Below are 14,833 nucleotides of genomic sequence, written 5' to 3' on the forward strand. Positions count from 1 at the left end.
TAATAATAATAGCTGTGCAAGAATTGGGCAAAAATACCTAGAGCTTATCTCTGGTTGGGGAGACCAGGAAAAATATAAGATGTGTTTGTTACATGGTGATACATATATTATGGAGAAAAATGGAGCAGGGGAGGGAAGCAGGGAGTTCCTGGGACATTGTAGAGGCTGCTATTTTGAAGAGGGGAGAGCTGGGGAAGATCAGATTGAGAAGGTGATGTTTCGGCAAACCCTAAGGAAGCTACCTAACAAATTACCACAGATTTAGCTGCTTAAAACAACACACATTTATTGTCTCACAGCTTATGAGGGTTAGGAGTCTGGGTGTGGCTTAGCTGGATACTCTGTCTCCCACAGTCAGCTTTAATTCGGTCAGCTTGGGTTGGGGTCCTACCCAAAGGCTCAACTGGGATAGGATCTGCTTCCAAGCTATCCTATCTAATAAAGATGGAATATGCAAATTGACTGTAACCCCATGACAAAGATGGCAGCGCCCACAGCCAATAAGGAGGGAATATGCAAATTGACATGATAAGGCGAGAGGCGGAAAGGTGGCTCCAGCCGGAGTGAAGGAAGTGCCGGCAGCCAGGGGAAGGAAGGCCTATCCTTGCACAAATCTTCGTGCATCGGGCCTCTAGTACGTTATAAGAGTCTCAGTTCCTCAAGGGCTTTTGGCCTGAGGGTCTCAATTCCCAGCTAAGCATTCTCATTTCCTTGCTGCATGTGTCTCTCCACAGTAACTTGTATCATCAAAGCCAGCAAGGGAAAGAGTTTGCCACCAATAAAGAAAACCACAAAAGTGACATTCCAACAACAGCTGTGATAGGTCTTGCCTAGACTCAGTGGGAGGAGATTTTTCAGGGGTGTCAGTACCAGGAAGCAGGGTCATTATGGGCCTTCTTAGAAGCCGCCTGTTAGTGAGTCATGGGGGACCTCGGGAAGGGAGGTGTAAGAGGCAGAAGGAACAAGTGCAGAGACCCTGGGGTTGGTAGGGAGGGTGGAGAACTTGTCTGAGTGTTCAAGGAATAGAGAGGAGGCAAGTGTGGCTGGTGTGCACTGAGCAAGGGGTAAGGGAGTGGAGACAGGGACAGAGGGATAGATAACGGGGCCCAGGTTATGTGGGACCCTTTTGACTTTTACTTTATTGAGATGGGAATCACTGGAGGGCTTTGAGCAGAGGAGTGACATGAGCTGACATTATTCTAGATCCTTGATACTCAAACTGGTCTGTGGACCCGCAGCATTGCCATCACTTAAAGCTGGTTAGAAATGCAGCATCTCAGGCCCCACCCAGACCTACAGAATCCAAATCTGCATTTAATGAGATTCCCCAGGTAAGTGACTGCACAGGCAGGTCGGAACCTTAGTGGCATCGGAATCATCTGGAGGGGTTGTTGAAACACAGCCTTCCCAAGGCTGGTAAAAGGTAAGGCAGATTAGAAAAATGCATGTGAAGCACTAGTGCATCACAGTTCCGAACCCCGGGTTTCTGAGTCAGCAGGTGCATTTCTAGCAAGGTCCCAGATGAGCCTGATGCTGCTGGTCCAGGGACCATACTTTGAGAACCACTGGTCTACAGTGTGCCTGGTGCCGGGGCTGAGGCCTGAGAAAGACAAAACCCTGTCTTCAAGGTCCTCACCGTATCGGGCCTTTCTTCCAGCCTCTGAGGAAGAACAACCTGTCAGAGCCAAAGCTCTTCCCTTGTCATAAATCCTAGGAAGGCAGGTTTCGTATGCTGCCCCTGGAATCCCATCAGTGCCCTCACGCTCAGGCCCACGCTGGTGTTGCTCTCTTTCTGCAGTCAGTCCCAACTCTGTGTCTCCCAGCCGCGCAGAGAGCGGGAACAGGTGGTCACCAGCTCCCTGCTGTTCACTCTTCATATGTGTGCAGCCCGTTATTAAATCGCCCTCAAATTTTCCTTCTCGAAGACTAAATAATTAGCTACCCTTTTCTGAATCATGGGGTGGAGAGGGATTGGCTGACTGTAGCTACCAGCCTCTGATAGGATCATATGTGGTGGAAATTCGTGAACCAGTGTGGGGGCTGGGGGTAAGATGAGGTGGAGGCTTCCAAGGTTAGACCACTAGACTCCTTCATCTAAGCAAGATCCTTAGAAGAGATGCTGGCAGACAGCATGCAAAACCAGGAGATGTCCGGTGGGACGCAGGAATCAGCTGGAGGTCAGCCGTCACGGGTGAGTCAGACATCTTCAGGGACTACGGGCACCATCAGGCTTACCCCCGCTTCAGGGTGGTCTCCCACCCTGACCCATTCTAATTGATGGGGCAGCCCGGCTGGTGGTGATCAGCCTCCTAGGAGGAAGTGTCTGAACATCACAAAGATGATGTCCATCCTGGCATGCCCAAGGTCAAGGTCAAACTTTGGACTACCTGTGTCAGCATCTTCTGGGAGGCTTGTTGGGAAGCAGATCTTCAGACCCTACTCCTAAACCTACTGCATCAGAGTCTTCTGGTGAGGAGTCTGACGATAGGGAGTTTAACAAGGCAGGCCCCGCCCCACTCCCCCTACTCCTACTTAGACGCACAATCAAGTTTGAGAAGGGCTGTCCTAGTGTGATATGGCTCTTTCAATTCTCAATCTTGGCCACCAACAAAAAAGGAAAACTGTTCAGAGTAAATAAAGTGCCGAGTACAGCTACTAGTAAAATATGGACTTGTCTGTGTGGTGTGTTTATATTTTGAAAATAAAAATTAGTAATAGCGAGCATTTCTTGAGTGCCTCCTTGGTGGCAGGCCCTGTGCTAAGGGAAGAATGCAGACTGGCCTCTGGAATCCTCACCTCCATGGAATTTGTAGATGTTAATATCCCACTCACTTGAGGAGGGACTGAGTCGCACAGAGGCATGCCCAAAGTCATACAGTTGGTAAGTGGCAGGCAACATGACTTAGACCCACGCCTGGCTGACACTGGCCAAGATTTTAATCTCCACATTATCCCTTCTCCTCCCTCACACACATTTCCTTTCCAATTATGAGACAGGATAAGAGGCACCGTGGCCACAGATCAAATATATGCTGGGGAAAGAGAGGGACGGCCACTAATTCTGAACTAGGCACTACTGCTTCACATGCATTTTCCAACTTGCCTTATCTAACGTCAGCCTTGGGAAGGGATATTATACCCATTCTGCAGGTGAGGAAAACTGAGGTTACCAGGGATTAAGTGGCTTGCCTGAGGCCACACAGCTGTTCTGGAGGTGAAGCTGGCATAGAAGCCAGATCTCTTCCTCCAGAATCACACAGCCCCTGGAAAGGATGGAGATGGAAGGGTCAGTCCGGAGGGTTATACTTAGCAGGTAGCCGCCCTTCCTACTTAAACCAGCGGTTTGGTTAGCCTGGAGACTTCTTACTTCCTGACTGTTCCGACACACTGCCCAGGTTTGCAGCTAAAACAGGCTCTAAATGGCATGTTTGGGAAGCTGTATACTTAAAATGGACCTGCATGGCAGAAATAGTCACTTAACCAAACGTGTGCTGCCCAGATGGATGTCAGTGACTGCTTTCGCCAGTCTGGCGCTTTTTAACTATAATGGGTATCCTGGGATTTGTGGTTTGCTTTGCCACCTTAAGAGGCCTGCAGAGAAAACCATTATTATGTGCCTGCGTCTGCTTATCCCGAGCGGGGCTTGGAGGGGAGAAGGTGAGAGGCGAGGTTTCGCATAGCCGCTTAGCCGCTGAGGACTGATGAGCCCAGGAGTGCCACCAGGATGTAACTGCATCCTTGTCTCCTGGTCATCAGCGCTGTCATTCTGCGTTAGGGGGGGCTGAACTCCAGAGCTCTCTAATCTGCCCATCAGCATGGATGTGTCATTTTTGTCTGCCAGAATCTCTCTCTCTCTCTTTTTTTTTTTTTTAGAGAACCTGCACCTCCCCCTCTCTATGTGGTCCTTGTGGGATCATGGCTCATGACGCCCACATATCTGTGGTCACCTGGTCCAGGCAGACCCAAGCAGAGTGCCCAGTCCTCAGAGCTTGGTCCCAGGACAAATGAGAGTTGTTCCTTAAGATTTCATAAAAGGTCTCTTTTATTTTTGGAGCATAACGTGTTCAAATATAAGCTGAAGGCCATTGGTGGCCATTTTTCTAATGTTCACAGAGAAGCTGTGAGAAGGTGAGACACAGAGAGAGAGCGAGCTTGAGTCCTCATGACGTCAGCAGCACCCCTAATTGGCTGTGCCTATAGGATTTGCCCTGGAACTCCCAGGTAATGAGTCCCACACGTTCTTCTTTGCTTGAGCTGGATTGAACTGGGTTTTTGCAGGAACCCTGCATAATATATACCTGAGATTCACAGTATCCAAACACAAAACCCCGACTCCTCTCCCAGCAAACTGCTTTCTTCTAGCTTCCCCTGCCTTCCACAGCCTCGTTACTGCTCATTCAGTTACAGCCACTATTCACTGCCGTGGCCTTAGTTCAGATGCACATCACTTCTTACCTGGGTTGTGGCAATGGCCTCCTGCCTCCAAGTATGTCTACTCCTAGCCCACAAACAAACTCCCTGCCCCAGCCAAGATCTTTCTTTCTGAGCCTGATCCTTCCTGCTGTTGTGTGGGGTCATTCATGAGGCTGTTGGACTTCGGGCCCCTCCCACCTGTAAACCTCACCTGGCACCAGCCTCTCCTGGCTCCAGCAGAACTGCTTGTAGTTCCCTCACTCACTTCTAAGCTAACATACATGCTACTTTCAGTGGTTCTCAGTCCTTTCTGTGCCAAGGACCCCTTGCCAGTCCGTTGAAGCCTATAGAGCCTCTCAAAATAATGTTTTTAAAATCATAGACTAGGATACACAAGGTTATAATGAAATTATAATTATATTAGTATCTAGTTATCAAAATATTCAAATTAATTTATATGGTAATGTAGGTGCTTCATCATTAATGCATTGAATAGAAAAGCTAGTGGTGGCCTAATAACTGTTTTACTTTTCAAGCAGTAAAGAGTATAAAAGAAATTTCAATGTATTTGCAACAACTATAATGTGATATGAATAAATATGACTTCTATTGGTGACACAGTCCCATATTGCTGCCTACATTCACAATGAAAGGAAATACTGAATTTCAGGTAGAGGTTAGGGACAAATGGAGATGTAACTTCCATGGACTCTCCAGAATTCTATCCATGGACACCACTGCTGGGGTTTTTGTCCCAACATTACAAAGGGTTCAGCAATCTGGAGGAAGGTTGTGCATAAATGATTAAGTAGGAATCCAAAGATGAAAGATAGTTTGAAAGGCATTGGGGGACACAGGAGCTTCAGCTAAAGGAGCTAAAGACTACCCCTTGACTCAGGACCCAGTGCTTTTTATTAACACAATTTGTCCTAAGTCAAGATGGAGACATACAATTCAAAATGTAGATTTCAAAGGGTAGGGTTTATAGAAGCATTGTCAGATTGGGGAATAGCCTACAGCTGTCCAGGTGTTTGGCCAACAGGAGGCAATAACATGTAGATGAAGATGCCCTGAGCTGTCTGGCAGCAAATGATTATTCTATTCAGGTTTGCAGGAGATGTTTTTAGCCATTCCAACAGATGATTACATAGGTGGCTCAGCCCTTGTTGAGCATCCAAGCTTCATCAACCTTTTGATGAAATTCTTGTAATTATGACATGCTTGGAATTGGTTCCTGGCACACCACCACCCTCCCTAGACAAGCAACACTGGGCTCTACAGGTGGCAAGTAATCGCCCCATTTTTTGTTCTTTGGGACTCAGCTTAATGTCAACCCCTCCAGAAAGCCTTCTCGACCTTAAATACACTAGGTTGGATTCCCTCCTATGCATTCCTAAACAAGCCCTCTTTATCATACCACAGGCCCCATGCAATTCCACACATTTGTCAGTCCCCTGGTCTGGGGGCTTCTCCTCCGAGGCCTGTGAAAGTGCCAGCTGCCTTGTCCAGACAGGTACAGCCTTGGTCTGAGTCCAGGTTACAACTCAAAGCCAGACTGCGGGTCCCTGAGAGGGGCAGGGAGAGGATCGACGAGCTGGAGGTGCTGAAATCGTCTTGGAATGACAGCTGACACTTTTGATGAATGGCTTAGGGCTGACATCACATTCATTCTTACATCTGAGGCAGATGGTGCAGCTGTGAAGAGCTGGTCCTTTAGAGCTAAACCTATCTGCACTTTCACCCTGTCCCTGTCTCTTTTCCCTGGGGACTCACTTCCTCTCAGAGCTTCCTCGCCTGTAAAATGGATTAGACAGTAATTGTGCCCACCTTGTAGGCTATGGTGAGGCTTTAACAAGAATGCACATGTAGTGCACAGTCCTAATAATGACCTGAGTTAGACGCACCCATATAAGCTACTATTGCCATCCATTTGCTCTTTCAGCAAACATTTATTAAACCTCTATTGCATGCCAGGTGCTTTACAGACATGAAAGCATTTGATACCCTCAGAAATAGGTTCTCTTATCCCCATTTTAAATAACCTCCCCATAGGTAGAGGGGAGCTTGGTATTCTCAGACACTTATAAGTCATTAGGGAGTAAGATCCCAAACTAACCCTAAAGGTATCATCCCACTCCTTCCCTCAAAGATTCTGCGCTGTGAGGCAGCCAAGTGCAATAGTTAGGGGAAGGTTCCAGCTTAGGGTATCTTTGAACCCTAACTCTTGGATGGTGCTTAACGGCACCATCCAAGCTCATCTGAGGAGTGGGATAGTATTAATACCCAACTCATGGTTATCAGAGAATGAAAGATGGAATTTTTGTAAAAGGTTTAAAACATTCTTTCAGACACGCAGTCTCCACAACGTTAGCTCTCTTCATGGGAACACCTGGCAGATTCCTCCACCTCTGGCCAGTCCCCTTGAGGAGCACCCACCCCAGCAGGCACCCGTCCTGTGTGAGGCCCACTTCCCACAATCAAATCCCCGCTTCCCATCGGTGCTGAAGAACCACTGTGGATAAATGCCACACGCTGGGGAGGTGTTTGAACCTTGTGGGCTCAAACGCCAGCGGGGCCAGCTGTCACACCTGGGTAGAGTGGCTTTCCCTCTCTGCACCTCAGTTTCCTCATCTGTAAATTGGGGATAATTGCCGCCCCTCCCTCATAACATTGAGAATAATCAAGTCAACAGCAACAACAAAAACACTGAACGAGTGTCTACTAGTACTCTGGTTAGGGACTGTGCCAGCTGAATAGGAGTGAGCAAGTAGGATGAAATGAAATAATGCTTGTGAAGTGTTGAGCACAGTGCCCGCTGAATTATACACGTTCAAAACGTGTTCCATGCCAGGTGCTCCAAATGATGTAGTATATCACACTCAAAATGTGTACGCATGCTAGATTTTAACACAAAATATATAAACACGTGTAGCACATCTTTCATTACTTCCACATTCATTTTCTTATTCATTCCCACAAAGCAGCCCTGAAAGATAGGCAGGGTAGAGATTTTATCGATATGCCATTTTTTACCATGAAAAAACAGAGGCGCTGGGAGGTGAAAAGGCTGATGAACTGGTGGTGACTGGCAACTGGAGAGAGAAGGCTGGCCCTTTAGAAAGAGAGCCGGCGAGGGGCCATGTTCCACCTCACATCCCTCCGTGGAGAGCCAGGCCCCAGCTCTGCGGCCTTGGGGTGGGAGGACCAGCTTGGAGGAGGATTCCAGGCCCAGGGCGCCCCGACCACATGGGGGAGCTGCGGGTGGACACGCCCTGGGGCGCAGGACCAGCGGCGCGGAGCTTCCCGCGGGCAGAGGCGCTCACCACTCCGGGCCCGACGCTGGGTGGCGCTGCCGGCCGCCCCGCGCCAGACCTGTTGCGCGGAGGGCGCTTCTCCGCCAGGTTAGGGTGAAGGGGTGCTCCCCTCTCTCCCCGAGCCCCCCCCCCCCCCCGCGTCCTCAGCCGCATCTCCCTTGGGGGGCCAACGCCCCATCTTAACGTGAGACTCTGCTTCATCTGCCTCTGTACCCCTCACTGCAACAGTGCTAGGCGCGGCGGGAGCGGTGGGAATAAAGTTTGTCCAAGCTGGTGTGAGAGAGGGCTGGGCTGGGGAGGACCCTCCCAGCCACAGGCTCCGTGGCTGGACCGTGCCCTCTGCCACCGCGGCGGCTCCGCTCTGGGCAGGTGCCAGCCCCGGCGCCGACCGCTGGCTGACCCTGCGCGCCCTCTCCCACCCGCTCCCCATCCCCATCCCCGTCCGCATCCCCGTCCCCTCCCTCCCCCGCCTCCCGCGCTCCGGCCGGCGTCTCCGCCCTCCCGCGCCGGGGTCGCCGCAGTCCCCGCTGCCCCCGGCTCCCTCCTCGGGCGCCCCGGCCTCACTCCCGCCTCGGAGCGCTTCGGGGGGGCCGCGGGGGGCCGAGGTGGGGGCCCCGGGCACCTCAGCCCTCCGGACCCGCAGGCGGCCCCGACTCCGGAGCCGGAGCGCAGGGGAAGGCGAGGACCGACCGGGCGGCCGGCGGAGGGGCGGGCGCCGCTCATCAGCCACGCCAGGCACGTCTGGGCCGCCCGGCCGCCTTTTCCTCCTCTCCCCCTCTGCTTCCCCCCTCTCCCCTCGGCGAGGGCAGAGTGGCCGCGGCGGCGCCATGCCCGGGCCGGAGTGAGTGGCGCGGGCGAAGATGGCGTACATCCAGGTAGGGCTGAGCTGGGGGCCGGGGCCGCGGGGTGGGTGGGTGGGAGGGGAGGCCGGGCCCCCTCCGGCCGGGAGCGCGCGGGAGGGAGGGAGGGCCGGCGGCTGCGCTCCCGCAAACTTGCCCGGGGAAAAGGGGTGTCCGAGCGCAGCAACCTGTGCGCCCCGGGAGCAGAGGCTGGGCACCCCCACACCCCCTAACACAGGGCCCCGTGCGGACTCTGCACGCGCGCCTTCGCCTCCTGGGGAAGGAAGGGGGGCGGTGGTGAGGCAGACTTTTCTTCCCGCGCCCCCCTCCCCCTCCCTGGGCACCCCACCCCAGGGAGGGGCCGCGGCGGGCGGCCCAGGGCACCCCGCCACCCGGCCCGCCAGCTGTGGTTGCCGTGGTGACGGCCGGCTAATTGGCAGGCGGAGTGCGCCGGAGGCAGCTGTTCTGGCCGAGAGGGACAAGGACGTGGTCTCTCCCGGGCGCTGGGTGCCAGGGGTGGGGGACACACCGGGGGCGAGCTGGTGCTGGTGCTGGTGGTGGTGATGGAGGTGCTGCTGGTGGGGCAGCCGATTCCTTAGGCCATTGTCTTGGGGCTGGGAGTTGTCCCGTGTCATTTTGGGGGAACTCCCCTAAGAATTCTCGCCGAAATAATTTCCAAGCGTGATTTTTTTGGAGGGGGATGGAAAGTGGGGGTGAACTGCTTGACTAAGAGACCTTTCTCCTTAATACAAGGCTGGAAGCGGAGACAGGTCAGCGCCAAGGTCATGCAGTCAGACCCTTTGCTTGCTTCTGGGACTGGCTCCTCTGAGCCGGGCAGAGAAGCCCACAGGCTCCCACATCCAGGGTGCATCTGGGCTTCCTTCTCATCTCCTCCGCCACAGATGGGGGGCTGCTGGTCCCTGAGTTTCTCCTCTGGCTCACACATGCCCTCAGTTTGTCCTTAGACATGTCATTTGACCTGGAACTCTGTTCTGTCATCTGGCTAGCTACCCTCCTCGTCTCTCTCCTGGTTCAGGTGAGCTCCATTGGCTCCCCTTTCATGAAATCCCTAGGTCATCTTTTCAAGTTCATTGTAGGTCACGCCTACACCCACTGTGTGCTGGATGTTGTTAGGAGGACTATTCAATAGTTGCTCAACAAACAGTTGGGTGACCGCCTATTATGTGTGTGCACTGGAGCACAGCTGTGAATGCAGCATGGTCCCTGCCTCTCAGAATGCAAATCTAGGGAGACATGAAGAACATCTGAACAGGCTTCTACGTTCTTAGTGGCCACCTTCAGCACCGAGGCGACACAGCTGCTTCGGGGGTCATGGTGAGGTCTAAACGTGGGGATGGATCAGTGAGGATGGCCTGGTGACGCTGGCTTAACTTCCAGAAGGAGTTGTTAAACTTTTTCTGTAAAGGGCCACATAGTAAATATTTGTTTCTTTGAAGGCTGCAAGGTCTGTGTCTCAACTATTCTGCTCTGAAATGTGGTGCTGAATGGCAATAGACAATAGTCCGTGAATGGGCGTGGCTGTGTTCCAATAAAACTTTATTTGTGAACACTGACATTTGAATTTCATATATTTTGCATGAGTCAAGGAGTATTAATCTCCTTCTGACTTTTTTTTTTCTCCCCAAACATTTGAAAGTGTACAAACCGTTCTTAGCTGAAGTGCCACACGGAAATAGACTGGCTGCAGGCTGGATTTCTCACCCCTGTTATAGAATGTCTGCCTTTCCTTTCATCCTGTTTCTTTCTGGCTTGAATCAGTTCTCCTTCATTGGATCAAACACGTGAACCCAGGAGACCCAGGGTGAGGAAAGGCTCACAAAGCATGCTGATCGCATCAGAGCACCTTCTCTTTCCTCCTTCTTCATCTTCCTTGGTTTTGCTTTGCTCCCTGACACCTTGCACCTGGGACTTGAGAAGGCTGGATGGTTGTTCCTCAGCAGAGACCCTGGGGTGGCCTTATCTCTGCTCATCACGGTTTTATTATAAAGGACTCTCTGAACACCAGGTACCGAGGAAAGGCTTCCCCCAATGAAGATAATGGGCATGGATTGTGAAAAAGCAGCCCTTTGTCCTTGTACTTCGTTGGAAGCTTTTTAAAGCACTTGCTCTTGTAAGCCCAGCAAGGACATCGCTTTTTGCTGATTTGCTCACCAAGGTAGTCAGTTCCTGGTGCCCGGCTGGTTCCAGCTGGTCTTGAGAAGCCACCCTGTTCTCATGAACCACAGAGAGGGGGCAGGTACATTGCAGCTGGGCCACACACAAGCATTTTCACAGCGTCCTAGGTTAGTCTTCCCACAGAGGAAAGAGGTCACTGAGGCTCAGAGTGGCCCCTTCACTTGCCCAAGTCACATGATTGGCGAGTGGGAAGGACAGGACTAGCACTTCTCTATTCGGCTCTTTGCGTGCCCACGTTCCCCCCCCTCCGCCCCTCATGTACTCCCCCACCCCCCCATCCCCTCCCGCCCGCCGCCACCCAGCAGGTCTTGTTCTGGTTTGAGCTTTGCTTTTGGAAGAGTTTGTGATTAGTGCCCAGACTTTGTTTTCCAAGCTGCAGCCATAGCCTTACCACTTCAAGGATTTTGAATTGTTCACGAGCTATGTACCACCTGTACCGTTATTTACTTAATATTTTTTTTCTATAATGGATTCACACTTTCTTTAGTTTAAAAACTCGTATGAAAGGGAAACTTTATGTCAAAACCATAATAGAAAACCAGGATGACTTGATATAAGCAGAAGGCAATTGGACCAAAGAAACACGATTAGAATAATGCCACATTCTTAGATGCTGGCTGGCAAGGGCTCCCTGCCAGGCTCTGAGAGGGGGTGGGGGGTGGAGGCTTCTATCTGTTGAAAAAGGAAGGGGTGGGGAAGATTTGCACGTGTTAGGAAGATGTTATTGAATCTTTCTCCTCCTTGCAAGAGAATTGAAAAGAATAATAATAACTTTCTCCCTCTTGGTTCCAAGTTCTGAGTTCGAGTCTTGCCTCAGTTCACCTCTGGGACACGTCCCAGGCAGGCTAGGATATGGGACTCCTCCTAACCTACCTTCTTTTCTTGGCCACATAGTAAATTTTGGAAACCCATCAAGAGGGAGGGAGCTTGTGTCTTAGGAACCTGTGAGAAGAAGATGGGATGTGGCGGGGGTGCGGGGGGAGGGAAGGGGGGTTGGGGGGGCGCGGCACAGGAGGGGGGCAGCCGGTCCCTCCTCCAAGGACCAGATTCTGGCGTCCTTTTTGGCTCCCTCTATTTGTGGGTGGTCTTACGAAGCTTCCCACCATCTCCATTGGAGCAGAATGAGAAGGTAGGGCCTCCAGGAGGGCTGGGGAGCCGAGTCACAGCCACTCAGCGCCTGCCTGCATGTGGGCAAATCATGTCTTTTGGGGTTGGCTTCGCGGTTATTTCTGTATAGGAAGGTTTGCTCTTCTGAAGTGTGGCTGCATTGGCTAGCATGACTATCTATCCACCCGCACTGATTCATAACAGCATATGGTGCAAATCAGACCGAAATGCTGAAGTTTCCCATTTATTATTCGGTGTTGGCTAGCCAGGAGGCTACCCGCAGCCCTGAAGATAGCAACACCTAGGTAGGAAGTCAGCTTCCTTCCCAGGATGGTAAGTGGAAAGATCCAGGGCTTTTTCTTTCTCTTTTCTGAGTTGCTGAAATATTGCTAAACTGGTCTTGTCTCTCTCTCTCTCTCTTTTTGTCGCCCCCACCCCCTCCACCCCGTGGCTTCGTCTTGGATCTCTAAAAGGGCAGTTGGAACCTTTGAACGAGGTGGGTTAATTCAATGATTCGCTTGGTCTGGCTTCTCATCAGGAAACGCTTGCTTTTCGTTTTGGAGTCTTCTGTGAGGCTGTGGGGAATATTGAATATTAAACAGTCACCGGATGTCGATAAGGGCACTGTTTCCATGCCTCTCTGTGGCAGGGAGATCCCAGTGAACAGACACGAGATGACAAGATAGGTCTCCCTCCCCCTCCCCCCCCCTACTTATTCCATTTGATTATCTCTGTTTGCTTTCATGTCACTGAGATTATCTTTTCTAAAAAGACCATTTTTTGCTCTGCTCTCAAAATGACAGACTAATATTCATTGTGTCTCGGAACATATTGTGTAACCCTCACCACGGTGGGTAGGCCGCCCACACATCAAGGAAGACATTCCCATAAACTACAAAAGAAACTACCTGCAAATGTCTCGCCGGCTATTAATGGCTCCAGCGAGGTGGTGTTTGCCATCTTTGCGCCTGCGATTGGTAAACAGAAACGGAAAACATTTTGTTCCAAGTGTTGACAGACCTCCTGCATGTCGTTATGTCTCACCAGGGATGGGCTGCTTGTAATTCGGGTGTTTTTCCTCTTCCTCCTTTCCACCCTTTCCCGCGCCTCCTCTCACCCCCTCCCCGCCCCCCTCTCCCAATGGCCTCAGGGTTTTCTTTCTAGAATCTCTGATCTGCTGCTGTGCAGATGGACCTGCCGGCACTGCTGTCAGAAGTGTTACGAGTCCAGCTGTTGCCAGTCGAGTGAGGATGAAGTTGAAATTCTGGGACCTTTTCCTGCCCAGACTCCTCCCTGGCTGTAAGTAACACTGCTCCCAACTCCCTTGAAAGCAATCTCAAGATCTCTTTTCATCCTGTCTCTGAGAGTGGGTGGGGCCAGGGGAAGGAGGATTTGAGGGATGAAAGCAGGGAAGAAAGGCAGGGTGCCCACTGACCTCTTCGCTCTCATTTTTTTTTTTTTTTTGGCAAGCTGGTGAGACCAGCTGGTGGTGGGACTTCTGTTCAGCTAGTTTCACATCTTCTGAGATGTGAACTGTGTAATGCTAAACACGTGGGCACTTTTAATCACGTTGGGTGTCATTCCAAGCGGAAAAAAGGTCTGTGAGCATCGATGGCCTTCAAGGCATGTTGGTTCTAACGGTGTCCGTCCAAGTCAGTGCTTGGCAATTGGCCAGGCATCTGACCCAGGGCCTTGGCACATGGTAGATGCTTATAAATGTCTGTTGCCTGGTGGGATAGATGGCATGAACAAACAAGTGTATCTTCGCTAATCTGACCGAGAGCTTCAGAAATAGGGAAGCCGAAAAGCACCTCCGAGCTTCATCCTGTCCTCCAACGCTGTTTATGTTCTCCCTGGCGTCTTTCATTTTATTTCCAATTCGTTCTCCTCCCGCGCCTGCATGCAACATCTCCATCTGCCAGTCCCTCAGATATTTTGGGAACGCAGTTTTGAAGCTTTTGAGCCACGTGGCTGGTCCATCTCTCTGTGGCTGGGAGAGGGACGTGGCCAGAGAGTCTGGGTTGAGTCTAGAGGGTCTGGGAATCATCGAATACAACTTCTTATGATACAGACGGGGAGGCCCAGAGAGGAGAGAGACAGTGCAGGTGCCCACAGTTGGAGCCTCTGTGGGGAGCCAGTGCTATCTCAGCTAAATCCTTGGACTGAAGTTACAGAAGCTTCTGGTGCCCCAGCTTTCCCTCCATACTGGGGGGAGGGCAGGGGGCAGGGTGTGTGATGGGTCATGCCTCAGTTCTTCCTCTCATTTTCTGTTTTTAGAGGCAAGTATTGCATATTTCCATAACCAAGTGATTCTATGTCAGGCTCTGTGAGTTAATATCCTATTTTTTCTACTTTTTCCTAGTTCTGTGACCTTGAGCAAATTGCTTGATCTCTCTCTCTCTGCCTTGATTTCCCCATCTGTAAAATGGGGATGATAAAAATAATAGTACCTATATCATAGGGTTGTTGTGGTGATTGCATGAATTAGTGTATGGAAAAGGACTTAAAAACACTTGACCCCTGGTTGGCAATCCTAGATGAGAGTCTTTTTTACCCTGTTTTTGTCTCAGTTTTCTCATCTGTAAAGTGTGAACAGTAATATGACTTATTTTATACTAGAGGCCCAATGCACGAATTTGTGCACAGGTGGGTCCCTTGGCCTGGCTCATGATAGAGGCCTATTGGAGGGGACGGGAGAGAGGGGGCGGGTGGGGAGAGAGACCGGGAGCGATCAAGAGAAGTTGGCCGGATGGAAGGAGGGGCAGTGGAAGGTTGGCTATGGGAGTGCACTGACCACCAGAGGGCAGCTCCTGCATTGAGTGTCTGACCCCTGGTGGTCAGTGTGTGCCATAGGGACTGGTCATTCTGGTTGTTCAGTTGTAATGGTCGCTTATGCATTTACATATATATTGATGGCTGTTATTCAGAGTAATGAGATATGCACATACTATGCTTATCACGTAG

At 51.2% G+C, this 14,833-nt stretch overlaps 1 protein-coding gene across 9 annotated transcripts in view; it reads left to right on the forward strand.

Annotated features, from left to right (window-relative positions):
• Positions 1–8,222: 8,222 nt before the first annotated feature.
• Positions 8,223–14,833, forward strand: part of SYT17 (synaptotagmin 17) — a 70,854-nt gene continuing 64,243 nt past the window's right edge. Inside the window, exons 1-3 of one of the 9 annotated variants that reach the window (XM_036410432.2) lie at positions 8,223–8,602; positions 12,343–12,365; positions 13,020–13,168. Coding sequence is in view for 3 of the 9 variants with exons in the window: in XM_036410429.2 (XP_036266322.1) it covers positions 8,588–8,602; positions 12,348–12,365; positions 13,020–13,168 (182 nt within the window). In the remaining 6 variants the exon portion in view is untranslated. Of the gene's footprint in view, positions 8,603–11,903; positions 12,203–12,342; positions 12,366–13,019; positions 13,169–14,833 lie in introns of those variants that run through there. The other 8 variants (XM_036410429.2, XM_045571257.1, XM_036410433.2 and 5 more) reach the window with 8 other exon arrangements.

The sequence above is a fragment of the Pipistrellus kuhlii genome, unplaced genomic scaffold (assembly GCF_014108245.1).
Source record: "Pipistrellus kuhlii isolate mPipKuh1 unplaced genomic scaffold, mPipKuh1.p scaffold_m20_p_4, whole genome shotgun sequence".
NCBI classification, from domain to species: domain Eukaryota; kingdom Metazoa; phylum Chordata; class Mammalia; order Chiroptera; family Vespertilionidae; genus Pipistrellus; species Pipistrellus kuhlii.